The 23,292-nt window shown below is 39.3% G+C and overlaps 1 protein-coding gene across 1 annotated transcript; it reads right to left on the reverse strand.

Moving 5' to 3' along the window:
• Window positions 1-960: 960 nt before the first annotated feature.
• slc25a36a (solute carrier family 25 member 36a) lies at window positions 961-21,818 on the reverse strand. Its single transcript, XM_026148940.2, has 7 exons — window positions 21,404-21,818; window positions 18,966-19,130; window positions 16,844-16,921; window positions 12,411-12,511; window positions 7,592-7,658; window positions 7,184-7,473; window positions 961-4,061 (listed from the first exon to the last, which is right to left on the reverse strand). Exons 1-7 carry the CDS (start codon window positions 21,442-21,444, stop codon window positions 3,868-3,870), a joined length of 936 nt encoding a protein of 311 aa, XP_026004725.1. The 5' UTR covers window positions 21,445-21,818; the 3' UTR covers window positions 961-3,867.
• Between the last annotated feature and the right edge of the window lie 1,474 nt (window positions 21,819-23,292).

Consider the following 23,292-nt stretch of genomic DNA (forward strand, 5'->3'; position numbering starts at 1 on the left):
CCAGAAACCAGTTTGAGGTGATCTGAACTTTGTGACATGGTCCTGCAGCCACCAGCACATGGGTACAATGTGATCATAAAGGGATGGACATGATCAGTAACAATACTCAGGCTGTGGTGTTTAAATAATGCACAGCCTGAGTCATCCAGAAAATATCCCCCACACCTTTACATGCGATTACATTACAGCCAGAATCATCCATACAAAGCAGGATTGATCCATACTTTCATGTTGTTGTTGTTGTTTTTTTTGCCAAATTCTTACACTGCCATCTGAATGTTTTCTACAATCCTCTAACGTCCAGTTTTGATGAGTCCTTGTGAACTATTGCCTCAGTTTTCAGGAGTGGTGGTAAAAAGTGCTTGAGTTATTTTTACCCCCCCTGCAGTCTGGCCATTCTCCTCTGACACCAAACAAGGCATTTTCTTCCAGAGAACCGCCACTCACTGGATATTTTCTTTTTCCAGAGAATTCTCTGTGAACCCGAGAGATGGGTGTGCAGGAAAACCCTAGTAGATCGGTAGTTTCTGAAATACTCAGATCAAAATCATGTAAATCACCTTCCTTCTCCATTCGCATGCTCGGTTTGAACTTTAGCAGGTAGTCTTGATCATGTCTACATACCTAAATGAATTAATTTGCTGCCATGTGATTCGCTAATTAGATATTTTTGTTTACAAAACTGAACACGTTTCCTTCCCTCCCCCAAAACAAGACATTCAAACAAGAATGGGAATATTTTTAAGCTAATATTTTTGAAGTGGTGCATATAATCACCTGCCTAATATCATGTAGTTTCCCCTTCAAGAGGCCCAAAGAGTTCTGACCTATCACCTGTTGTTCCAGGATAATATAATCCAAAGACAACAGAAACATCCACATGAATGAAAGCGTCCCACGACAGATGCTTTTTGGAGTTAGTACAAGAAATTTAACAAAAAACAAAACAATAGATACAGGTTTAGTTGCAAATGAATGTTTATTTAATTTTGCTTTAAAAAACAAAAACAAACATTTTCATGACTGAACTGGAAAAGAACAAGCTTCAAGCTGGGTTTTCAGTAAACCCAACTTGAGTCTGCATTCTGACCGAGCACACAGGCTAGAGACAATAAATTGCATTCAGCCTTTGAAATTAGAGGTAACAAAATGTAAATGTTTGCACTGTTTGTCCAGTTGTCTGAAGAAAAACAGCTAGTTAGTGTTTTTAGGAAAAACATGGGATGTTAAAATTGGTTAGCATGTTTTGATTTGTTTTGTTTAATTAGGGGGAGGGGCTGCAACTCAGTGGAGACTAAATATCAATAACAAGTTACAACACTTCAGTTTGCCTCTGAAATGATGCTGCAACTCAAATGAGGGAAATGAGTGTTCAAGAACACAATGCATCAATTATTAGATTTTCTTTTCTTTTAACTGGAGAAAAATACTTTGGGGAAAAGCACAGTGCTTTGTTAAACTTGACATAATTCTGTATGCAAGGGAAATTCTGATTAAAGCTTAAACACAATTTGAAAGATAATAAGTGCCAAATTTTACCAAAAGGTCATCTTTTCGTGAACCTCTTCAAGTGGTCAGTTAAACGGGCAACTTCACAGTCTCACCAATAAACCTTTCCCGTAACAAAATTTGTAATCATCCTACGCAGCAATGGTACCATCACAGAAAGATGATTCCAGTTTTTAAGCTCACAATAAATTAACTTCCATTTTTATATTCTTAAAAAAAAAAAAACTGAGGAGAACCAAACAAAATCTGATAGAAGGTACGAAACAATGTAAACAGACCAAATGACAGAAACATCCAAACGTTGCAAACTGGAACACTTTGATGGAGGACAAAACAATACTGTGGCTCATATGCTTACATTTTGTATTGGTTGAGCAGCTTTTGGAAACTACGTGTAAGCGCGACAGCTTACAGCAACACACAAACACAAGAAAAATCAGTCAAGCAACATCAATATTCATGTCAAAGCCATGAAAACAATCATTTGCTAATGCAAACTACAGCATGATCAGAAACGGGTCTAAGGGTGGGGGAAAAAAGGAAAAAAATTTGATATGCATACACAGTATCTATATTATTTACAAACATGTGGACATCCTTCACAACTACAGACAACTCTTAACTGTACAATAGATCTGCTCTAGGAACAGTTGCGCAAAATACCATTTTGATATACAGTAATACTTTTTTTCCTTTACAATGTACAAGTTTAACCTGTCCACACAATAAAAATGCAAAGCACAAGCCTAAAAGGCCACAAAAGTGCATGTTATCGGGTCGGTTGGAAGCCACTGGAAGCAAGCACTGGAATGAAAGTGGGAATGAAAGCTCCCAGTATCATAAAGGAGATTCTCCGTACTCCAAACCAGTGTCTTGCAGGATTAATAGTTAGTGGAGGGAGATCTGGAGTAGTTATTATTTATTATACATGCAGGCGCAAAGGCCTGCAAATGCACGGACACACAGATCATGTAAATTGTTCAAACACACACACACAAACATAAAGACACACTCACGTACAAACGGGCTATGGGGTGATAAAACTCCATCACTCTGCTCCGACTCCAATATTTCCCCGAACCGTCACATTATATTCAAGTAGCAACGCTAATAGAAGATACTTGGTACCTTTTGTTGCGTTGCATGCTTCACATCAGAAACAGGACACGTTGGTCTCGTGTTTTTATCCAAGATTTTTAAGCCCTAAGCAGTGACCGGAGACAAAAGTTGGCCTTGGAAACAATCGGATTTCAATTTTTACCAAATAGTGCACTAGTAAGACCGCCTAAGACTAAAAACTCACAATTTCAAAGAAAGTGATCCCAATCAACACCCAGATTTATCGTGTTTATACCTTTGCCCATGCTTCATGCCCCTAACAAGTTAAATAATTTCAGCTGGGTGGTAGTTGTGAACAACGACGATACAAACAAGCGACACTGAAACGGTGAAGGCCACCTTCAGCAAAAACATGTCACCACCAGGCACTGCGTCACAGAGGAATAAAACACTGAATGGAGGCCAGCGTTTTGACATAGTCTTCATCAACACTGACTAGTGTCACAGTCACGTGCTCAAGTGACAGTCACTATCACAAGCTCATCATTGTGTTTCATTGTATTTGGACAGTTTCTGCATGGCTGTGTGTGAGATTCAGGCCCTCTAGGGGACATAGGAGGAGAATGCTTGAAGCCACGCTCTCTGTAGTGCAACAGTGTGTGGCTCAGGGGACGTCTTTACATCATACGAACTTTCCTTCTAACATTCTGCCTCAGCTGCTAGTCAGTTAATCGTACCGGGGTATCACAGCACTAAGGCAAGTGCAGACTAAACATACCAAACAGAGATTTTTGGATTACTCAAAGTGACCTATATTTAGTTTCCATCTGTCTTGTCAAGTTGAATTGCCTCCAAGCACTCTCCTCCCACGGTATCTCTACAAAAGTTAAAAAAAAAAGAAGTTTATCTTCTGTCTAAAGAGAAGGATGCCAGCTAAATCCTTTCTGTTAAGTCCACTGAACACTGCATAAACTTTGAGTTGACACAAGGTGCCAAACTGTTTCTGTGGCTTCCCTGTCAGTGCCTCCGCACTTCTGGCCATGTTACCTCCTCTGCCAACATTACTCTATATCCGTTTCAGCAGTCTAACAAAGGGAGCTGGTGGGGATGATGCCGATATGGTCCTGTCTCTTTCTTCATCTTTTTTCCATTTGTCATTTTCTGGTCCACACGAGTGTCTTCGGGTTTCCTTTAATCTTCATTTTGACGTTTCATAGCCACTGTTTCCAGCAAAAGGTCATCTTTCTCAGTCACTTAACGGTCTCCATGTTTAAACAGAGCAGAGACATTCACGATAGGCTAACAGCCAAGTAGATAGACCACCACCTCATATGTGCACATCATGATGGCCGTGTTGGGAATCTGTCTGACGAGATGAGTGGTTAGGCCGCGGTACAGCGCCCGGTATCCCTCTTCCTTGGGTACTGTGAGCAGAGTGTGGAAGAAGGAGCGGTACTTGCTGCCTTCCTCTCGTAGTCGTGTGCGGATCACCTCTGCAATTAGAGAAGAAGAAGAAACTTGAGTTACATATTCTACTGGCTACTGGCTCTGTCAGGCTTTGCCTCTGAGTGTTGTGTAATTTCCCATTCATGAGACACACCAAGTTGAATTTCTCCAAAGTTAAGACAGGATACTAATGATTTCCAATCTAATACGTTTCACCTATCCTTTAAAAATACTAATAATGTTCCATTTGTACCAACAAATGGCAAGAAAAAACTAAACCAGTTATCAGACTAACTACAGTCTAAATCTTGTCCAAGTACAGAAAAGCCTTATATTTATTTCTACATTTTGCGATAGAGCTTCATGTTTATTGTGCAACAATTACAAAATATAAATAATCCACAACATTGCACTCAGCTTTGGCATAACATGTTTTTTCTGAATGAGTCCCTGGTGCCGTACAGTGGGGCAAAAAAGTATTTAGTCAGCCACCGATTGTGCAAGTTCCCCACTTAAAATGATGACAGAGGTCAGTAATTTGCACCAGAGGTACACTTCAACTGTGAGAGACAGAATGTGAAAAAAAAATCCATGAATTCACATGGTAGGATTTGTAAAGAATTTATTCGTAAATTAGGGTGGAAAATAAGTATTTGGTCACCTCAAACAAGGAAAATCTCTGGCTCTCACAGACCTGTAACGTCTTCTGTAAGAAGCTTTTCTGTCCCCCACTCGTTACCTGTATGAATGGCACCTGTTTGAACTCATCATCTGTATAAAAGACACCTGTCCACAGCCTCAAACAGTCAGACTCCAAACTCCGCCATGGCCAAGACCAAAGAGTTTTCGAAGGACACCAGGAAAAGTATTGTAGACCTGCACCAGACTGGGAAGAGTGAATCTACAATAGGCAAGCAGCTTGGTGTGAAAAAAATCAACTGTGGGAGCAATCATCAGAAAATGGAAGACATACAAGACCACTGATAATCTCCCACGATCTGGGGCTCCACGCAAGATCTCATCCCGTGGGGTCAAAATGATCATGAGAACGGTGAGCAAAGATCCCAGAACCACACGGGGGGACCTGGTGAATGACCTGCAGAGAGCTGGGACCAAAGTAACAAAGGTCACCATCAGTAACACACTACAACGGCAGGGAATCAAATCCCGCAGTGCCAGACGTGTTCCGCTGCTGAAGCCAGTGCATGTCCAGGCTCATCTGAAGTTTGCCAGAGAGCACATGGATGATACAGCAGAGGATTGGGAGAATGTCATGTGGTCAGATGAAACCAAAGTAGAACTTTTTGGTATAAACTCAACTCGTCGTGTTTGGAGGAAGAAGAATACTGAGTTGCATCCCAAGAACACCATACCTACTGTGAAGCATGGGGGTGGAAACATCATGCTATGGGGCTGTTTTTCTGCCAAGGGGACAGGACGACTGATCCGTGTTAAGGACAGAATGAATGGGGCCATGTATCGTGAGATTTTGAGCCAAAACCTCCTTCCATCAGTGAGAACTTTGAAGATGAAACGAGGCTGGGTCTTCCAACATGACAATGATCCAAAACACACCGCCCGGGCAACAAAGGAGTGGCTCCGTAAGAAGCATTTGAAAGTCCTGGAGTGGCCTAGCCAGTCTCCAGACCTCAACCCCATAGAAAATCTGTGGCGGGAGTTGAAAGTCCGTGTTGCTCGGCGACAGCCCCAAAACATCACTGCTCTCGAGAAGATCTGCATGGAGGAATGGGCCAAAATACCAGCTACTGTGTGTGCAAACCTGGTAAAGACCTATAGTAAACGTTTGACCTCTGTTATTGCCAACAAAGGTTATGTTACAAAGTATTGAGTTGTATTTTTGTTATTGACCAAATACTTATTTTCCACCCTGATTTACGAATAAATTCTTTACAAATCCTACCATGTGGATTCATGGATTTTTTTTCACATTCTGTCTCTCACAGTTGAAGTGTACCTCTGGTGCAAATTACTGACCTCTGTCATCATTTTAGGTGGGGGAACTTGCACAATCGGTGGCTGACTAAATACTTTTTTGCCCCACTGTATATAACCATCCAATATTAGTCCAAGACTGAAAATAATTCCCAGTGACCACAGCTTTTGCCCCCTGTTTGAGTAATGGTACAGACTGCATGTTTAATTTACAGCATGTTAAAAACAGGGTTCTTATTTTGGTTCCAACAACTGGAAACTATTTAAAATAAAAGAACTAAAAACATAAATAGATAATTAACTTTATGCATTTGTTATTTACACATCCGCCTCAGTTGTAAGTGCTGAAATTTACTGAACTAAAAGTCTGCCCTCGGGATCCATTTGTAAAGATTACTTCTTTGCTGGGAATAAATATTCTTAAGGCTGAACCACAAACAGTAGCTGTGTCCCAAAACCTAGGTCACATCCTTCGGAGGCTGTGAAATAGGACGGTCTAGCCTTCAGATTTGTGTCACCGCTGTCTCGGTGGAGTTTAATACACTCAGCCGTCTGCTCCTTGCTATCTAAAATATAACAGGGCACTGCCGTAAATTCTTGACCATCTCATACTTCTGTTTAATCAGTTTTCTGTTTGTTTGTTTATTCAGCTGTGTGAAAACTCCAGAGGAACCCACCCGAGGGATTAATAAAGTTTATACGTTTTTATAAGTTTTATTTAACCCCTGGCTAGCTATCGATCTGGTGGGTAACAGAGGTCTCCAAAAATGTCAGAGCACTTTTGCAAATATGTGATGTCTTGATAAACCAAGCAGATATTTGAGGTTTACACAGCTACATTCTCGCCTGAAAATATGTTAAAAGTTTATTTTGTGACCCAGAAAGAGTAATAAGAGTAATATTAAAACTAAGTAGCTGCCGCCATATTTGGAAACTGGAACTGGCTGGGCTGCGCGATGAACGAAGGATACAGCCGACCCATCCTTCAAATCTGGGGAAAAGGAGGACGCATTTGTCGGCCGCATTCGGAGGAGTCTACGAATTGGGACAGCCTTCGTTGCGTCGCTGTGACATAATTGGTCTACAATTGCGGCCTCAGGAGGATGCAGCCTATGTTTTGGGACACAGCTAGTATGAGGAAGGGTACAATAGAAGTATTAAATATTAAGACCTTTATCCTTTGACTACAACATATGAAAGTGAGTGAGAAGATTACCATGAGGATAGGCGATGGAGGTGGCACAGGTCTTGGAGGTGGCAGCTGCAAGCATCATCCCCACAAAGTCAGAGGCATCTTTGACAGATTCCTCCTCTTCGTCCATGCTGGCCTGAGCCTTGTACTCAAGCCATTTTCGCTTGATAGTTTCATAGATGACAAAATGGATAACAGTCTCAGAGATGCCAGCGTATGAGGCTGACATACCTCTGTAGAAACCTCGTAAGCCATCCATCTGGTACACTCGTCGTATGCACTCAAAAGCACTCATACGCCGCTCGCCACGATTCCTGCCATCACACAGACACTTTCAATTAAAATTAAATAACTTTTAGAATAATTTACTCTCATTAGTTTAACAACGCATTTTTCCATCATTTTTACACTTATCAGAAAAATCCTCCTCACCTGGAGTCCAGCTGCAGACGGGTTTTAATCAGCCAGATGGGATTGGTGGCTGTGATGGCGGTGAACCCTGGCAAATTTAGAAGAGGTCAGAGGTTCAGACACAGGCAGAGACACTCATTGTAAGAACACATTAAAATAAACTAGATTAAGCTACACGGTACAAATACAGTGAGAAAGCACTTCAGGAAACAGGATCAACTGGCTGAGGTGTTTAAATGAATCTCATTACAAGTCTTACGTAAAATACATCGATATCATTAATTCAGACAACAGTATAACAATTAAATCTGAATTTTTTAAAAATATTTTGAGTTACAGACACAAAAAACATCTAATCTGTTAACTTATTGATCCTCTTCATATGAAATGCTACTCAAGTGTATATAAACAACAGGTAAACAGTTCTCCTTTTGAAGTAAAAGATCTCAGATAACAGTGCATGAAGGCAGCAGCTTTCAGCTATGACTGTCTAGATATTTTTTTTATGTATGGATCTGGATAAAAACTAACTGCAAACAGCAGCAAATGTAGGCAAGCAGCAAACTCATTTTAGGCCTTTACATGTGGCTGATAAATGAATAAGAGTTTGTAATTAGAACTTATCCTCAAACGTTTTTATTAACATAGCATTACACACATCACCTTAATCAGTGTTTACAAACAAATCTACCCATACAGAAATAAACATCACAACACAATAGGTTTGACCCTTAGCTTTGATTAGTCTCTAGATTTTCTACAATGGTTAGCAATGCTCATTTAGTCTTGGTCCCTAAAAACACACGTTCTTTATATTTATTCTAATATGAACCAGTGGTTAACTTGACTGGACACTACAGACAGGTTGTAGGCCATATACTAGCACAGCTAGCACAACTACCGCATAGTGAAGAAAAATGTTGTCTAAAGGAGATTCTTTAATTATTTACTAGTGGAAAGTCACTGCTAGGAAGTCTAAAGTGTAACCGTTACTTTTTAATCGTGGTGAGTAAACCCTGTTTCACTATCTGCCTGCCAACACACTTGGTAGATGTTAGCTTAATTTGTAACTGATCGCAACTATTCTTGATCAGTAGAAATGCTAGATAATGTACAGTAAAGCAAAGCTTGCTGTGTATAGTATAAAGCTAATTAATCTGCACTTTGTATCATTACGAAATGACACAAAGTCTCTTTAAAAGTCTGTGCTAAACGGATGTACCAGTGAGAAGTAAAACATGGCCTTTTGCAGAAAACAGCTAAGACCAGGGCAAGGCTATGAAGAGACCTCAGTCACGTCTAGTGTATCGATGCAGCAGAGACCTATGTTAAGGCAACTGCATGAAGAAGAAAGGATTACACAGGTCTGTTGAAGAGAAGAGGAGAACAAAAGGAGGAAGAAGAAAAAAAGGAGGAAGTAGAATGAAGTAGCTTCTATGGCGTGTACTCACGAGGGAGGGGCAAAGCTCCTCCAGCTCCTCCCCGCTGCAGCTAGTAGCCTGCAGATATGGGGGGCTCAGATGGCGGGGATGTCCCACCCAATCACGCAGGGGTGAAAGCTTTACAGTAAAGCCCTAAAATAGACACAGGCTTTTCTGTACCACAGTCACACACAAGCAGCAGTCACATCCACCCCAAATCCCACCAACCACCCACATCAACCCACTTTCTGAAGTAGATGGAGAAGAGATGGGGGGTGAAGGACTCATACCACCCCCCATCTTTCACCAAACTATGATCCCAACTCTGTGCCCCAACCCGTATAATTTACCCATCTTTAAACTGCTTTAATTTGTGTTACATTTTTATTACTTTTACTTTATCCCCACTTTTTGCAGTAAAGAAGACGACTAATCAGAGGCCCAAACCAATCCAAGCCTCCAGCTCTATCTCATGAGAGCAAGCTAAAAATCACAAGAACACAAAGACATAAAAAAAATAAACTGGAGAGGTATTCCTTATAACCATTGAGCCAATATCAGTTTTTAACCTAAACTCCTTGTCTGAAAATAAAAGAGGCCGGTGGAAATGCTAACCTTGCCGTTCAGTGTAACAGACTCAAACACTTTATGTGACAGGGATAAAGAGAATGAAGAAACTTTGTATGAATATGTGATAAGAATGAAGTGACTGATGACAATGAAATAATGGATGGAAATCAAAAGGACAATCCTTAACTTACAGATGTGGTGTGCTAGCATAATACACTCGATATTTCAACCACAACGCAGAATGTGTGCATGAATATGGGTGACAGGAGAAAGACCACCAGGACTTTATTTCCAGCTTTTACCTCGATGAGGAAACGGCGCATGCTATACCAGCGGGAGTGCATTAAGTCACCATTTACTTCAATGACACAGAGCAGTTAATCTTTAGTCTAAAACTGTATCAACTCACAATATTTGACTATTTGTTCAAGTGTTAAATTTCTAACAACATAATAATGATTATATTTTATGTAAATTTAAAAACAAAAAGTGTGTTCTTGGGCTCAGCAGGCCACCAGGCACATGGAAACGCTGCCGCATGTTGTATATTATGATCCTTCAATACTCAAATAATCCCTGTGCAATTTTTCCTGAGGGGTTTGACCTACATTCAGGGACAGCAGCATGCTTTAGATTAACTGCTGAAGTCTAAAGCTGTTCTTCCACACATGCACTGCAGCCGTGAAGTTTTGTAGAACAAAAATATCACAGTCGACTCCCACAAATATCAGGTAGACCACACTAAGAATTACAGTAGTGAGAGTGCTTATGAAGCAGATCATATGAGTTCATATGTTAAAATAGCTTAAGTAAAGAAATGGGATTTGAATCCATACAAAAAGTTCCCATTGCAGGAGCAGTGAAGCTATAAAAGACATCGACTTCACAAAGTTAGTTTATAAAACTGAGCACGAATTCACAGCATCAGTATCAATTAACTGTCCCTGAGGTTTTGGCATTGACCACCGCATTAAATCTATTACTGATAAGCACTGATAATCTTAGAGACAATAAAGATGAAAAAGCGAGAGAGGGATACGTTTAGTATCATAGCAAAACATTTGTGTAGTGACACAACAATTTGTCCACATTAAAACATCTGAAATTTTTAAAGCTAGTTTTTAAGCACTTGCGTGGTAACAGTCAGACTGTATTTATATCCTTACCTGCATTTCTTTGAGATTTACAAGAGAAATTTATGCAACTGTTATAAGTATGAAAAAGACTAAACACCAAGGTCCATCTCTTTCTATGTGTGTTGATGTGTTCCCGTTTTATCACTTACATGTGTATGTTTTCACTGCATTTTATCCACAATAATGAATTTATCTTTAAGTGGTGCCAATACTGATGGGGTTAAACTGCTAAGGCAATTAACTGTCTTCAGGAAATTCAACTAATTTAACAAGTAAACACGTGAAATGTGAAAATACCATCAGTCCAGTTCTCCTTGGAAAGAAATGACTGAAGCACTCAGTGTTGATGAATGATGACAAAACACAAAATGAAAAACACACCGAGTGCAGCCTTCTGTGGCAGTGACAAGGTTAGCATTTCGTTTGTGCTGACAACAAAAACTGTCATTACTTTAGCTTTAATGTATTGATGAAACACGTTAAAAGGGGAGGGGGAGGTGTGTGTTAAGATTAAGGAATAATAAACTTCATCATGAATCTAAAACTACACACCAGCAGCAAACACCTGCTGTAAGCAATGCTAATACCATTAAAAATGAATAACCATTATGAATTTAATTAGAAAAATCACCATGGTTTTCATCATACCAGTGTAAAGAAATGGGGTGCTACCTGACGTGTCCGCCCGAGTGCCAGGGGCCCCGGTTGACCTTTGGGGGCCGTGTTCTCTTCTCTATACACACACAGAGCAAAGGGGAGGGGGGCCCAGACCACACTGTTTAAGTAACAACTGGGATGTTAAACCATTTACAGTGTCCTCTGGAGAGGCCTCAAAATTAAAGAATTTAAAAAACAGAAAACAAAAAAAAGAGGAAAAAAGGGCGAGGAGGGGATTCAAAACAAAAAACTTTAACGAAGTACATGAGGGACAGCGGGGCTAAGAGAAGAGGAAAGCACAACCCAAACTTTGAGGACCGTAACATTTTTCTCTTTTGTATAACAGATAAAACCAAATACAGATCAGCAGTTAGGGAATTGCAGCCTGAAATGTTTCATCTGGTATGGGTACATGAAATTCTGGCACTGCTGATATCAGGATTTGTCTCCTCAACTATTCGGGGACTATCAAGGCTACCATGGAGAGATAAGATACTGCATTATCGGCCCAGTTTAGTTACAGAAAGGATTGTTTGCAAAGAAGCTGATATGTAATAAAAGATGTGATAAGAACCTTTCACCTCTTACAGATTCAAGGTCCCCTTAAAGTAGAGGATGAACTCTGAAATATTGTAGAAACTGCAGTATTTAAGACATGAATAACTCATCGTGACATACACAATAATCAAGGTTATTTCGATCCCAAGAGGCTTAAATTGTGCTTTCTGATAAATCAATGATTGTTTATATTAATATTTCTATACAAGAAATAGCTAAGTAATGCCGACTTAAAAACAGACATTATCAGTTAGCTTTAGCATGCGTCAGGTCTGGGGGAAGGGTGGTGTCTGGGATACTTAAATTGTACAAAATAAAAAAAATAATGAAAGTTGTTTGATAGAGAAAAACTAAATAATTCTTTTTTCTTTTCTTTCTTTTTTTTATAAATAAAACCCATCAGTAAGAAACACTGCCCAGGCAGACTGACAAACAGTCAGACAGGCAGATAAAAAAGACAGACAGACAGAAAGGGGGAGGGGAAGGAGCAATCATTACCTGCCATCCCAGCCGACACCATATGCACCTGGGTAGAGTCTGGCTCCAGCACTCCATTAAGCTTCTCCTTGGCTGTCGAGTAGGCCGCAAAGTATATCGCCCTGTGTGACGATTAAAACGGAAGAGAGAGAGAACTTTAATTACTAAAAGACTCAGGAAAGGAAAGAAGTTAATGACGTGTCCAGGGAGTAAATATAAAACAAAAGCATACTAGCTGTGACTGTACCTGCAGAGCTATTTAATGTGTAAATGATTAACAAGTTAGCTATATTAAGTACAAACACATCATTTCAGTTGCACAAAATTAAATACTGCCCAAACTGAACATGGGGAACATGCAGTAAATTCAGCTAATTTTAAAACTATACAACACTATAAATAAAATCGGTGTTTTAAATTCTTGTGCTCCATTTAAAATGTCATTATACACATTTGTGAAGCTAGTTCTCGCACATAAAAACCACAGAACAAAAAGGCGCACAATGGCCACTGCTGTCGGTAAATGGCATTTCTTATTTTCTTTGCTGACAGGCCAATAACAGCCAACAAGTCAAATACACATCAGTACTGATGTTCGGCTGATAAATACGTGCCTCTCTAGTGTGCACATGCACAAATGTCATGCTTTAGAAACAGATTTTTCCTCCCATGATTCTAGCTGCTCTTCTATAAATGAAATCATAGGATTTAATCAACACTGACTGGAATTAAACTCCGTGACCTCTGCTCTCAGCCCTCGTTCTGGATTTGAGAGCATGCATGCAAAATGTAATCACGCTGCTCTGCAGACGAATTATATGATTGGCTCTGAAAGCATGTATGCAGCTCACGAGCAAAGAGAGATTTTCGTGGTGCAAGCTGTGTAGAAATCGGGTCGAGTGTGTTGTTAATGAACGCCAGCAGCATGCCCGGTGGACTGTTGAGTGTCAGAGGCTTTGCAGCATCAGAGTGTCGTTTCGTAAATATCACAGCAGACAACAGCGCTGGAGTTCACACCTCCGCCTGCTGATAAATAAAGTAATAAGATGTTTCATTCAATTATACTAAAGTCACTTGTTACAATTCTGCATATACAATTATTTTGTCGGACACTAATGGTGGCATTTTGATCAGTGTATTGTTTGTACTGTGAGCACTAATGAATCTGGCTGCTCTGAATAATGAGAGCAGCTCATAAATCCATTTTAAATTATTTATACTAACATTTCACCACGTTACAGCCAATGTAATTTGTTTTAAACTGCATCCTAATATGCTTCTCTACATTAATGGTTATGAATGAAAACAAAGTGAATAAAATTAGCTAAAAGCTATTCTTTATTCCCACAAAACACAAAGCAGTGGAATCCTAAAAATGGTTTCTTGAGGTAGTTTTTTTAATTTATTTTTATATATGGGTTAACTATTAACCACCATGTTTCCTGTTGTCATATCCTGTCTATAAAGCAGTGGAAAACCACATAATTTGCCAGCGAGTTCATCAGGTTCACCTCTTATGTGATAACATCCTCCTATAGCACTACTTCCTATAGCTGTCATGGCCAGCCATTTCAGTACAACAACACAGGACTGACAGACACAGATGCACTGGATGGACCTAAAGGGCAGACAAAGAGTGAAAGACCCACGAGAAGAGAAAGAGTATCATGAAATCATGACACAGACGATACGTAAAACTAACCAGAAAAGGAAGAAGACGTCGGCGGTGACACAGCAGTAACTACAGAGAACTAGAACGATCAGGGAGGGATTATACATAAACACAACTGCCTTAATTTAGAAACCTCATTTTAACAACAGCAGTGGCTGTCACATGATGAAAGCATAACAGCTGGCCGGCGTCTGCTGCTGCTGCTTCACGGGAATTTGATTGACTGCATCCAGACGTTAGGGCAGATAAGCTAAGAATTAGGGAACCTTCTCATTTCCGCACAGATTTGAAGCACAGATTTCCATTGTGCTGCTGCTGTGATTGAGAGAAGTTTACATGCACATTCCTGGTCTTCCATTATTTCAGACATTCCTCAGTGTGAAAGCAACTGAATTACAGTCCTGTACTCTTTGTCTCACTTACTGCTTACATACTTATTAAATTGCAACATTTCAGTCAAACGAACCCTTATAAGGAGAAGCAGCTCGAGCTCAGCATACGTACAGTGTGCATTTATATACACAGGTAATGAGCACCTTGCATCCATGTGCATCAGCACTTGTATTCATAGGACCACAAATACCTCAGTAACATAAATCTGATGCTAGAGTAATTATAATGTCATATTTGATGAATAGCTTTTTTACTTTTTGTCCATTTTGAGTTTTTCGTATTGCTTTTTTCAGTTAGTTTCTAGGTTTTCATGTTTCTGTTTATATCAACTAAAAATATGTAGCTTTAGTTTTTATTTGCTGTTTATTTATTTGTGTTTAGTTTCCTTAAAACCAATAATGTGAAGGGTCAGGAGCAAAATGTCAGCACAACATAAACAACACTTTGTTCAAGCAGCTAATTTAAAGTTGTGTAGGCATTCCAAGTCTCAATAAATAGAGGCGCCAAAGCCTCATGAGACCAGTTGTGTTGACGAATGTGACCACATTTTTAAAGCCTAAAAATTAAAAAGGTACATTCTGTATGTTTTAGTCCATTTTAGTTCGCTCTATGAGCACTCAAACCACTTCAGTTCTCATTCAGTCTAGTTTTATTTCCGTAGTTTTAGTCAACTATAACAAAACAGAAGGTAACATTCATCTAACATCTGTGAGGACAGAATACGTAAATCTGAATGCTACTTTTGAGAGTTTTTTTGAGAGCATATTATGCATGCACAATTAATCCCACTGCTCCTTTGTGTTATTGTATTTAAGCCTGAATGTGTTAAGACTTTGTGGTTTAAGCAAATAGAACAAACTGTAGAACATATGAAACTAAAGATCCAAGGTTGATGAAGCCAACTTTCTACATAATGTGACTGATCACAAATTAACATGGAAACAACACACTGATTATATTAAATTTCAAAGTGGTCAGTAATTCTTTATAAAACAAGTGATGTATTAATTTCTAATGCCCTGCAACATAATTCATTCTTCATTTATACTTCCTTACTTTTCTTACTGTGTGGAACATTGAGGATTGACTTAAATGAGAATAAATTCAACAGTTCTGTTACAGTAAAAGAGCAAAGTCTGGTTACTATGATCACACTTAACCACAGTGTCTAAGGTCCCACATTATGTATTTTAATTATTCTGTTTATTTATTTAATGCTTAAAGCAATAAAATTGCCCAAGTAATTTCTTGCATTAAAACAAATGCTCTACAAATATGTTTGAGGGTTATATTTGAGAACATTGTGGTTTGTTTGTTGTCGTTTTCTTCTTCTACTTGGAAATGAGGGCAGCTTTACTGATAACAACATAGGCCAGGCATATCCAAGTGCCACTTCAGCCTGAGCCTGTTCATTCACTATTTGTTATAAAGGCTGCAGATTTTATATGAGCTGTTTTACACTGTGTAAAATGCAAGCCTGAATAAAATAAATAAATAAATATCAGGTCACTGTATATAATGTTCACACAACTGGGCAACACTACAGCTCACCTGAACAACCGGGGGAAATATGCTGAAGGGCACTGCAGTGGCTCAGGTTGGAGTCCACTCCAGACTATTTCCTGTGTGTCATTGCCCCATTCTCTCTTTGCTTTTGTGTCTCCTCTACACTGTACTGTCAAATAAAGTCTGCAAATACTAAAAAGAAATCTTTAAAGAAAAATGACTGCTGTTGAATGATATTTCAATACATCATTTTGAACAAAGTTGTACTTCAGTTTTTGACTTGGTCATAATGAGTTTGTTATGGCTGATAACACTGTAACGTTTTAATAAATCAACAAAAATCAAAAAACCTTATTTGTCTTTTGGATTCTGAGACTTTTGAATTTATGTGATGCTGATGAAGAACAACATCGGCCTGAAGTATATGTGACGCTACTAATACTACTGGTTGACAGGCAACCCATTCTCAGTAGACAGATTGAGGCACTTACTATCTGTATTTCAGCAGTAAATAAGACAGCACACAGGAGTTAAATTTAACAGCTCAGCTGCTGCCCATAATACAGCCTGAAGACTTTCCCCCAGAAACATTGTCTCAGAGTTTGATTAAACATGTCAAAATAAATTACACAGGCATGCCTTTAACCCGATAGCAGGGCAGTGCTAGTGCGGATGATACTGCTGCTAGCTAACTGCTTCTTACGCAAAAAAAAAAAAAAAAAAAAAAAAGAATTACTCATTCATGATGTTATGACACGCAAGATATGGAAGTGAAGGTTATTTCCCTTACTTTGGGCTCTGTTTCTGTGTTATTCCTAAAGAAATCGTAAAGCAGTTTTAACACACAACACTCCCACATTATTGCAGATAATACTGCACATACCTGGAAGGTGCCACACCTACAAGGTTAGGACCCAGTCCTCTGAAGAGTGAACGGGGTCCCTCTCTCTCTAGAATTAACCTGTCAAAAGAGCAAACATATGAGGAAATATTTCACTTTATAGTCAAAACACAACATGTACATTATTTAAACACTGGAGCATATTATACAGTGAATGGTTTAAAGATAACTCGTAATCTAAATTGTTTTCACATTTAATAACAGTTGTAAATTCATAATTACCACAAATCAGATTAAGCAGATTTGTTTCATGAAGTTAATTTAAACATGTTCAAAAAAAATAAAAATAAAAAAATCCAGCAATAAGAAAAAAAAAAAAAGACATAGCGCGGATCCTACTGGAAGAAGTTAATTAGCTAAAAATAATTCTATTTATAGACTTTGCCTTTCTGCCCCACTTATGTGATTTCCTCATTTTATTATTTCATTATTAATCATTATGTTATCTGATTCTTCATTATTTATAGCAAATGGCACATCCTCTAGAAAGAAATGGGTCTAAAACCAGACAACACACGTGATTTGGAGTGAAGGTGTCCTCCGCCCTAAAAGGGATCTTGGCATGCACCACACTGCACGTTGACCCACTTTGACGTGTGTCCTCCCACCCCCCTCATTAGCTATGCTGCAGTTCGTGCTTTCATCCTTCTCCACTCTGTACCATGAAATAGTGTTGCTGTACTTCTGCTGCAAGATGCTGCTTATTTTGAAGACAACACAAGAAGTTGACTTATGTTGCCACAACACCGACACAGAGCCCAAAACAATGTCCACATGAGCTGCAATCTCTTAGTCAACTGTTATTAAACAAAATCCTGACAGGAGCACTGCCTGACAGCAGACTAACATCCCAGACCTACTGTCAGAACAAATCAATTTTTAGGCTCATTGTTAAAGAACGTTATAGCTAACCCCACTAGTGACAAAACAAAACCTAGGGAACTGCAAAAGTGCAAGATCAGCATGTTGCCTGTGTAGCCTGCCAATTATAAATACTCTAAATATAAAAAGCATTTTATATTCCTGTGATACAGAACCAAACATAAGAGGCTTGTCAAATATAAAGGTATTTACAAAATAACTAACGGCACCATTCAGCAGTGGAAAATTCCACACACATCCACACACTTATGCATTATGTAAGAGTGACATGCTCTCTGACATGCTCTTGTATAGCAGCTTGCCAGGGTACAATAATAGAGGTCCATATTTATAAAGGCAAGCTGAATATTTACTTGCTAATCCTGCAGTGGTTAATGGTCATTACAAGTAGCCACATCAGCTTTCAGCAGGTTCTAAGCAAATGCTGAGTTCCCCTCTACTCTCACTCTTACTTCATCTTTCTGACAAAATTCCACTCTGCCCAATGACAAGATGACTTACATTTATATTGAAGAAAAAAAACAAAACAAAAAAACACCTAAAAAACATGAACCATTCTTTGTGGATATCTTACATAAGTTTCAGAGAGAAAGTATCAAAAACAACAAAAGAGCTATAAGGTCAACATGAGGTTTAAATTATTGATTTTGTCTACAGATGTCAAAGAAAATAACCACTGAAACCAAAATGTTTATCTTCTTGTCTGGTTAAAGTTGCTCTCTAAAATAAACAAACAAACAATCCACCAAAAAACAAAAAAGGCACTAATAACAACAATAACATCTATTAAAATAAGAAAGAAAAAGAAGTGCATTGGCAATCCAAATAAACTCACTCCCCAGGAAAGCCCAAGCATTCCTGAAGAAAATATTTTCAATTTGGAGCAACTTGACATCAGTTTGCAACTTACAGTGCACATATTAAAGGAACTGTGCAACAAGAAAAATCTGTTATCAGTGTTTCTGAGCCATTTCATAGTTTTGTTTGTTATTGCAGTGATGCAACGTTCCAGTAAGGAGTCATTTTATTAGAAGAAAATAACTCATTACATTAAAGTTACAATAATATGAGATGCACACACAGACCTTTTAAATGTAAGCAGCCAGCTAATGGACAAAATAATACTTAAACCAAGAAAAGACAACATTGAAGCCACATCATAACTGTTTATAATGTTAATTTCAGTGGATATCAATTAGGCACAGCTAATCTTTCTCCTTACTTGAGGCAGTGCAGAGGCCCCGGCGGGGAAACACGGGCAACACTGGCTCCGTTGACTGTGCTGAGCTGAACCTCAGAGACGTAGAGTGTAACGGAAGAGGACTGCAGCCTGGTCTTCACCACTTCCAGAGGACAAGTTAAAATGGCGCCCACTGTACCACCGCATCTAGTAAAGAAGCAGCAAGTATTGAGAAAAAAGTGACAAAATAGAACAGAAGCAAGACCAGGAAAAAAGTTTGCTGTGGCACCAAATATGTCCCCCCCAAAAACAAAACAACAAAAACAGCAAAAATCAAGTTATACTGACATAAGCCGAGTCACTTGAAACACTAATCAACAGAAACACAATCTGTTGTTCCCAAATTATCTGTGAGCATGGGCACATACACACACCGTGACCTGGTTTTGTGATATCCAAGATACTGACATATGAAAACAAACAGCTGGTTTCATGATTCATTTCAGAAGAAACTGACCGCAGCTCATTTGCTGAGTTTTGCCACCTGAGAAGCCCAGAATAAGAAGTCATCAAATTAGATCGTTGTTTAGCTCACTTGATAAACATAAACAAAAACCAAGTTGGTCACAAATACAAAAAACGTATATCCACTTTATATCATAACACATCAAGGTGTGCAAATATAACTGCATCACGACTGTTTTTTCCATCATACAAACATTTTTGGCACCCACCAAACAGGTTTTGGCCTTCCCCCAAAGGAAAATCACCAGGCCTCTCAAAGTATTTAAATAAACACTATGTTTTTTAGTGTGAGGTTTAATTTAGTCAAACTTAGCCTATTTTTAGTCATCAAATGGGTTTGAAATTAATTAATTTACAGAGACCTTTTTGCACTAACCATGGGGATAAAGCGTGTTTATGTGCACACAAAACCAGGAAAAATCTCATGTGATATAAATTAGTGTATTATTTGATAATTCATACGCTATAGTGTCATTTTTGTTGATCCCCTCTGCATTCACCAAAGGCTCAGTGCTTTCCACATATAGACAAAGCTTCAAAACCAAACCACCGCACAGCTGAAAAGTGCTTCCTGGTGATTGCAGTTGCAAGTTATAGAACTCGGCTAAAGGTTACAGAAGCCATGGCAGTGTGGTAGTATATGTTGACATCCTGGCAATGAATTCCTCTTGCTGCCGTCTCTTTTGAGCAGCACCAGCTATATTTACCTTTCAAAAGACCAACCCACATTCATGCTCAGAGGCAGCGGTGACCCTTGGCCTACTTTCTCAGCAACACTGGCTGTTGCATGTGTGCCTCTCTAATGCGAGGCTGTGGGAGGCAGCACTAGGCTGAGGCCTCAGCTCAAGTTTTTGGGTAAAGCTGATTCAAAGTCTCTTGGGTAGTTCTCAGATTTAAAAGCAATAACAAGAGACATAAAGAAGTGATGTGGCATGGTGGGATCACCCATTCTGAAAGTCACAGACTAAATGGGAAGATTAAAAAAAATTAACAAGTGAACTAAAACTAAAGACAATGGATTAAAACAAAAATCTATACTGGGCCAATCCACTTAAATGTCACATTTGTGCTTTCATTGTCCTTAATGAACTGGTTGTCAGGCCTCTTTACTAGCATGTGAGCTTCAACTTTAAGATTTGAACTACAAAATTCAAATGCTCTGTTACATAATGAAAAGCAGCAGAGAAATTAAATTTCACCAGTAAGTTTCTCTTTAAACCATACTTCCACCCAGAGCCAGTAGTTACGCAACACAAACTTCAAAGTGTTTTATTTTTTACATTTAATTAAGCCTTTTTTGATTAGATGGATATCTGCAAGACTGTAATCTAATGCTTTAACTGAACCGACAGAAAAATTGTGTGTGTGTGTGTGGGGGGGGGGGGTCTCAGTATGGATTAGATGTAAATGTTCATTTCATTTGGGAATACAATAAAGAAATAATTTAATTGGATCCACATAGGTGAGCATTATGCAACTACTTCTTAAATTACAAAATAGCAGCAGAAAAATAAGCGTCAATGGCTGTTGTTGCAGATGCATTTGGTCAAGTCATTCAGAGAAAGCTACAAAGAGCCCGGAAATGAATTCCACTTGTCATCAAAATAAAAGGCTCTCACTTGTGCAGAAACAGTCGGCATTTAAAGGACGATGAAATAAGAGGCAAGCTGCTCTGTGCTGTCTGGGAATAACGAGCTCGAATGCGCTTTCTGGCACATTCACATGAATGCTTTCCAGCGACACTGGTCATATTTTACAGGTTAACCGGAAGTTCAACTAGAACCGTTTTTGACAGTCGCGTACGCACAACCGCCAAGGTTGGAAGGGCACGCACGCGCTGCCTTAAAAAATAAAAAATAAATGGCGAGTTAGCTAGATAAAGCAGACGGGGGTCATGTTTCAAAATATATATTTCAAATTAGGTAACATTGATAGGGGAAACTGATGTGGCTTACCCTCCAGCGAACAAATGAACCAGTGTGTCCCTTTGGGTCATTCTTTAGCATACCCTGCCAAGCAGCGCAGGGTAGTCAAAAACGGCTCTTTCCCCCGTCCCCTCCCGGTGCTCTTTGCCTCTGAGAGGATGCGCAAGTCCACAGACAAACGACGTCGACGACTAACCAGCGGTGGGGCGAGTCTCCGGTGATTCAGACTGCAGCGGGCCGACAAACCCCCCTCTCCCTCTCCCTCAGCTAACTCAGGTCCCCCTCTGACGCAGATATTTTCTATCTTCGACAAAAACAGCGGGGAGGTGCGGGCTCACCAGGCTTCTTGCTGGCGGTAAAATATCTCAGGTCTAACAAACGGTTTTATAGCACATCCGCGGTCTCATCTCCTTTCATCGCTGCACCAAGAGGAAGAAGGAGGCAGAGCTCATAGTATGTACTGTACGACCATAGGCTGGAAGCACACGCTGCCATTGGCCACCCTGCACTTAACGTCACATTGTCTCCGCCTTGATCATGCACTGTTCACATGCTCAACACTGAATGAATCTGGACTGCGTGTTGCTGAAGTGCAGCCATCCAAAAGAGATCGTTTTCACAGTTTGTGCTCTAAACATTTCAGACGTATCTGCTTTTGTCTCATTGAACCTCTTCAAAGTCAGACACTAGACCAAAATATGACAGACAAACACAATTATCAGCATAGAAACCCACCAGACAACCTACATGCAAATAATTTTACAATAATGTTTAATACCATATATATCCATATATAGTAATGGAGGGTCCTACACCAATGATACCAAGGTAGCTATACTTTATTATTGTTCAGTGTATTATTCCAACTTTGTTTTATTGATTTCAACAATGACATACAAAGTTAGCAACAGCAAAGTCACTCTTGATTTCAGAACAGTTGTATGTCCATTATACCCTCCAACCCCCCAACCCAAATTCTCCCCCTACCAGGTCCACACTAGACAAGACACTGCAGAGAACCAGTCTCTGCCCACACACACACACACACACACAAAACAACATCTCAGGACCCATACACATAACAAGCATAACCCCCAAAAAACAACAACAACAACCCCCCCCCCCCCCCCCCCCGCCCCGCAAAAAGACAAACAAACAAACAAAAACAAACAAAGCAAAAACAGAGAAAACAAAAGCAGAGAAGGGACCAAACAAAACAAAAAGAAAAACAAATAGATAAGGTATAAATGAGATTTTAAAAAAAACCAAAACATTATAATGTGGCTTCGCTCAGTTCACTTCAGACTCAGGAAGTAAAGTAATGGTGTCCACCAGCAAGAGAAATGATTTCCAGATTTTGTTAAATTGTTAAAATAGAACCTTTTAGAGAGAATCTAAGTTTTTCCAACTTTAAGTTAAAGAGTACATCTCTCACCCAATGATCATGAGTTGGGGGGTGGGGAAGCTTCCACTTCAACAGAACAAGCCTCCGAGCTAGTAAAGTGGTAAAGGCTTGGGCCTGTTTGAGGGGGCCAGATAAGTTCAAGTTGGGAGGAATGCCAAAAATTGCAGAGAGTGGGTTAGGAATTGTTCAGTGTATTAATTCATAGTGGTATAACTCTGCATGCCAGTTGGGTGACCTAAATCTTTTATTAATTAGACTCCATATTTGACTTGTAACATTTAATATGTAAAGTTTAGGTATATTAATTTTCAGCCATGCATGTACATCTATTCATGCAAATTGGCTAGTTCAATCACAGTCTTAGAGTGCTGGCTACAGAGCATCAAACAATCCAGCTCTGACTTGCAATCATATTTTGGCTTTTTCAAATGAGCTGGAAAGTCTTTTCTCTATCAGGTCTTAACCAAAACTGCATGGTGTTGAAAGCCAGCTGGTGATTTAATAATGGCATTAG

Source organism: Astatotilapia calliptera, chromosome 18 (genome assembly GCF_964374335.1).
Source record: "Astatotilapia calliptera chromosome 18, fAstCal68.1, whole genome shotgun sequence".
Classification (NCBI taxonomy): domain Eukaryota; kingdom Metazoa; phylum Chordata; class Actinopteri; order Cichliformes; family Cichlidae; genus Astatotilapia; species Astatotilapia calliptera.

Coding starts and splice junctions, on each gene's coding strand:
- slc25a36a (XM_026148940.2), bottom strand. CDS start 21,444: ATGACCCAAAGGGACACACTGGTTCATTTGTTCGCTGGAGG. Junction 19,131..21,403: donor GTTCATTTGTTCGCTGGAGG/GTAAGCCACATC, acceptor CTTCTTTACTAG/ATGCGGTGGTACAGTGGGCG. Junction 7,659..12,410: donor GGTGTCGGCTGGGATGGCAG/GTAATGATTGCT, acceptor TAAATTTGCCAG/GGTTCACCGCCATCACAGCC.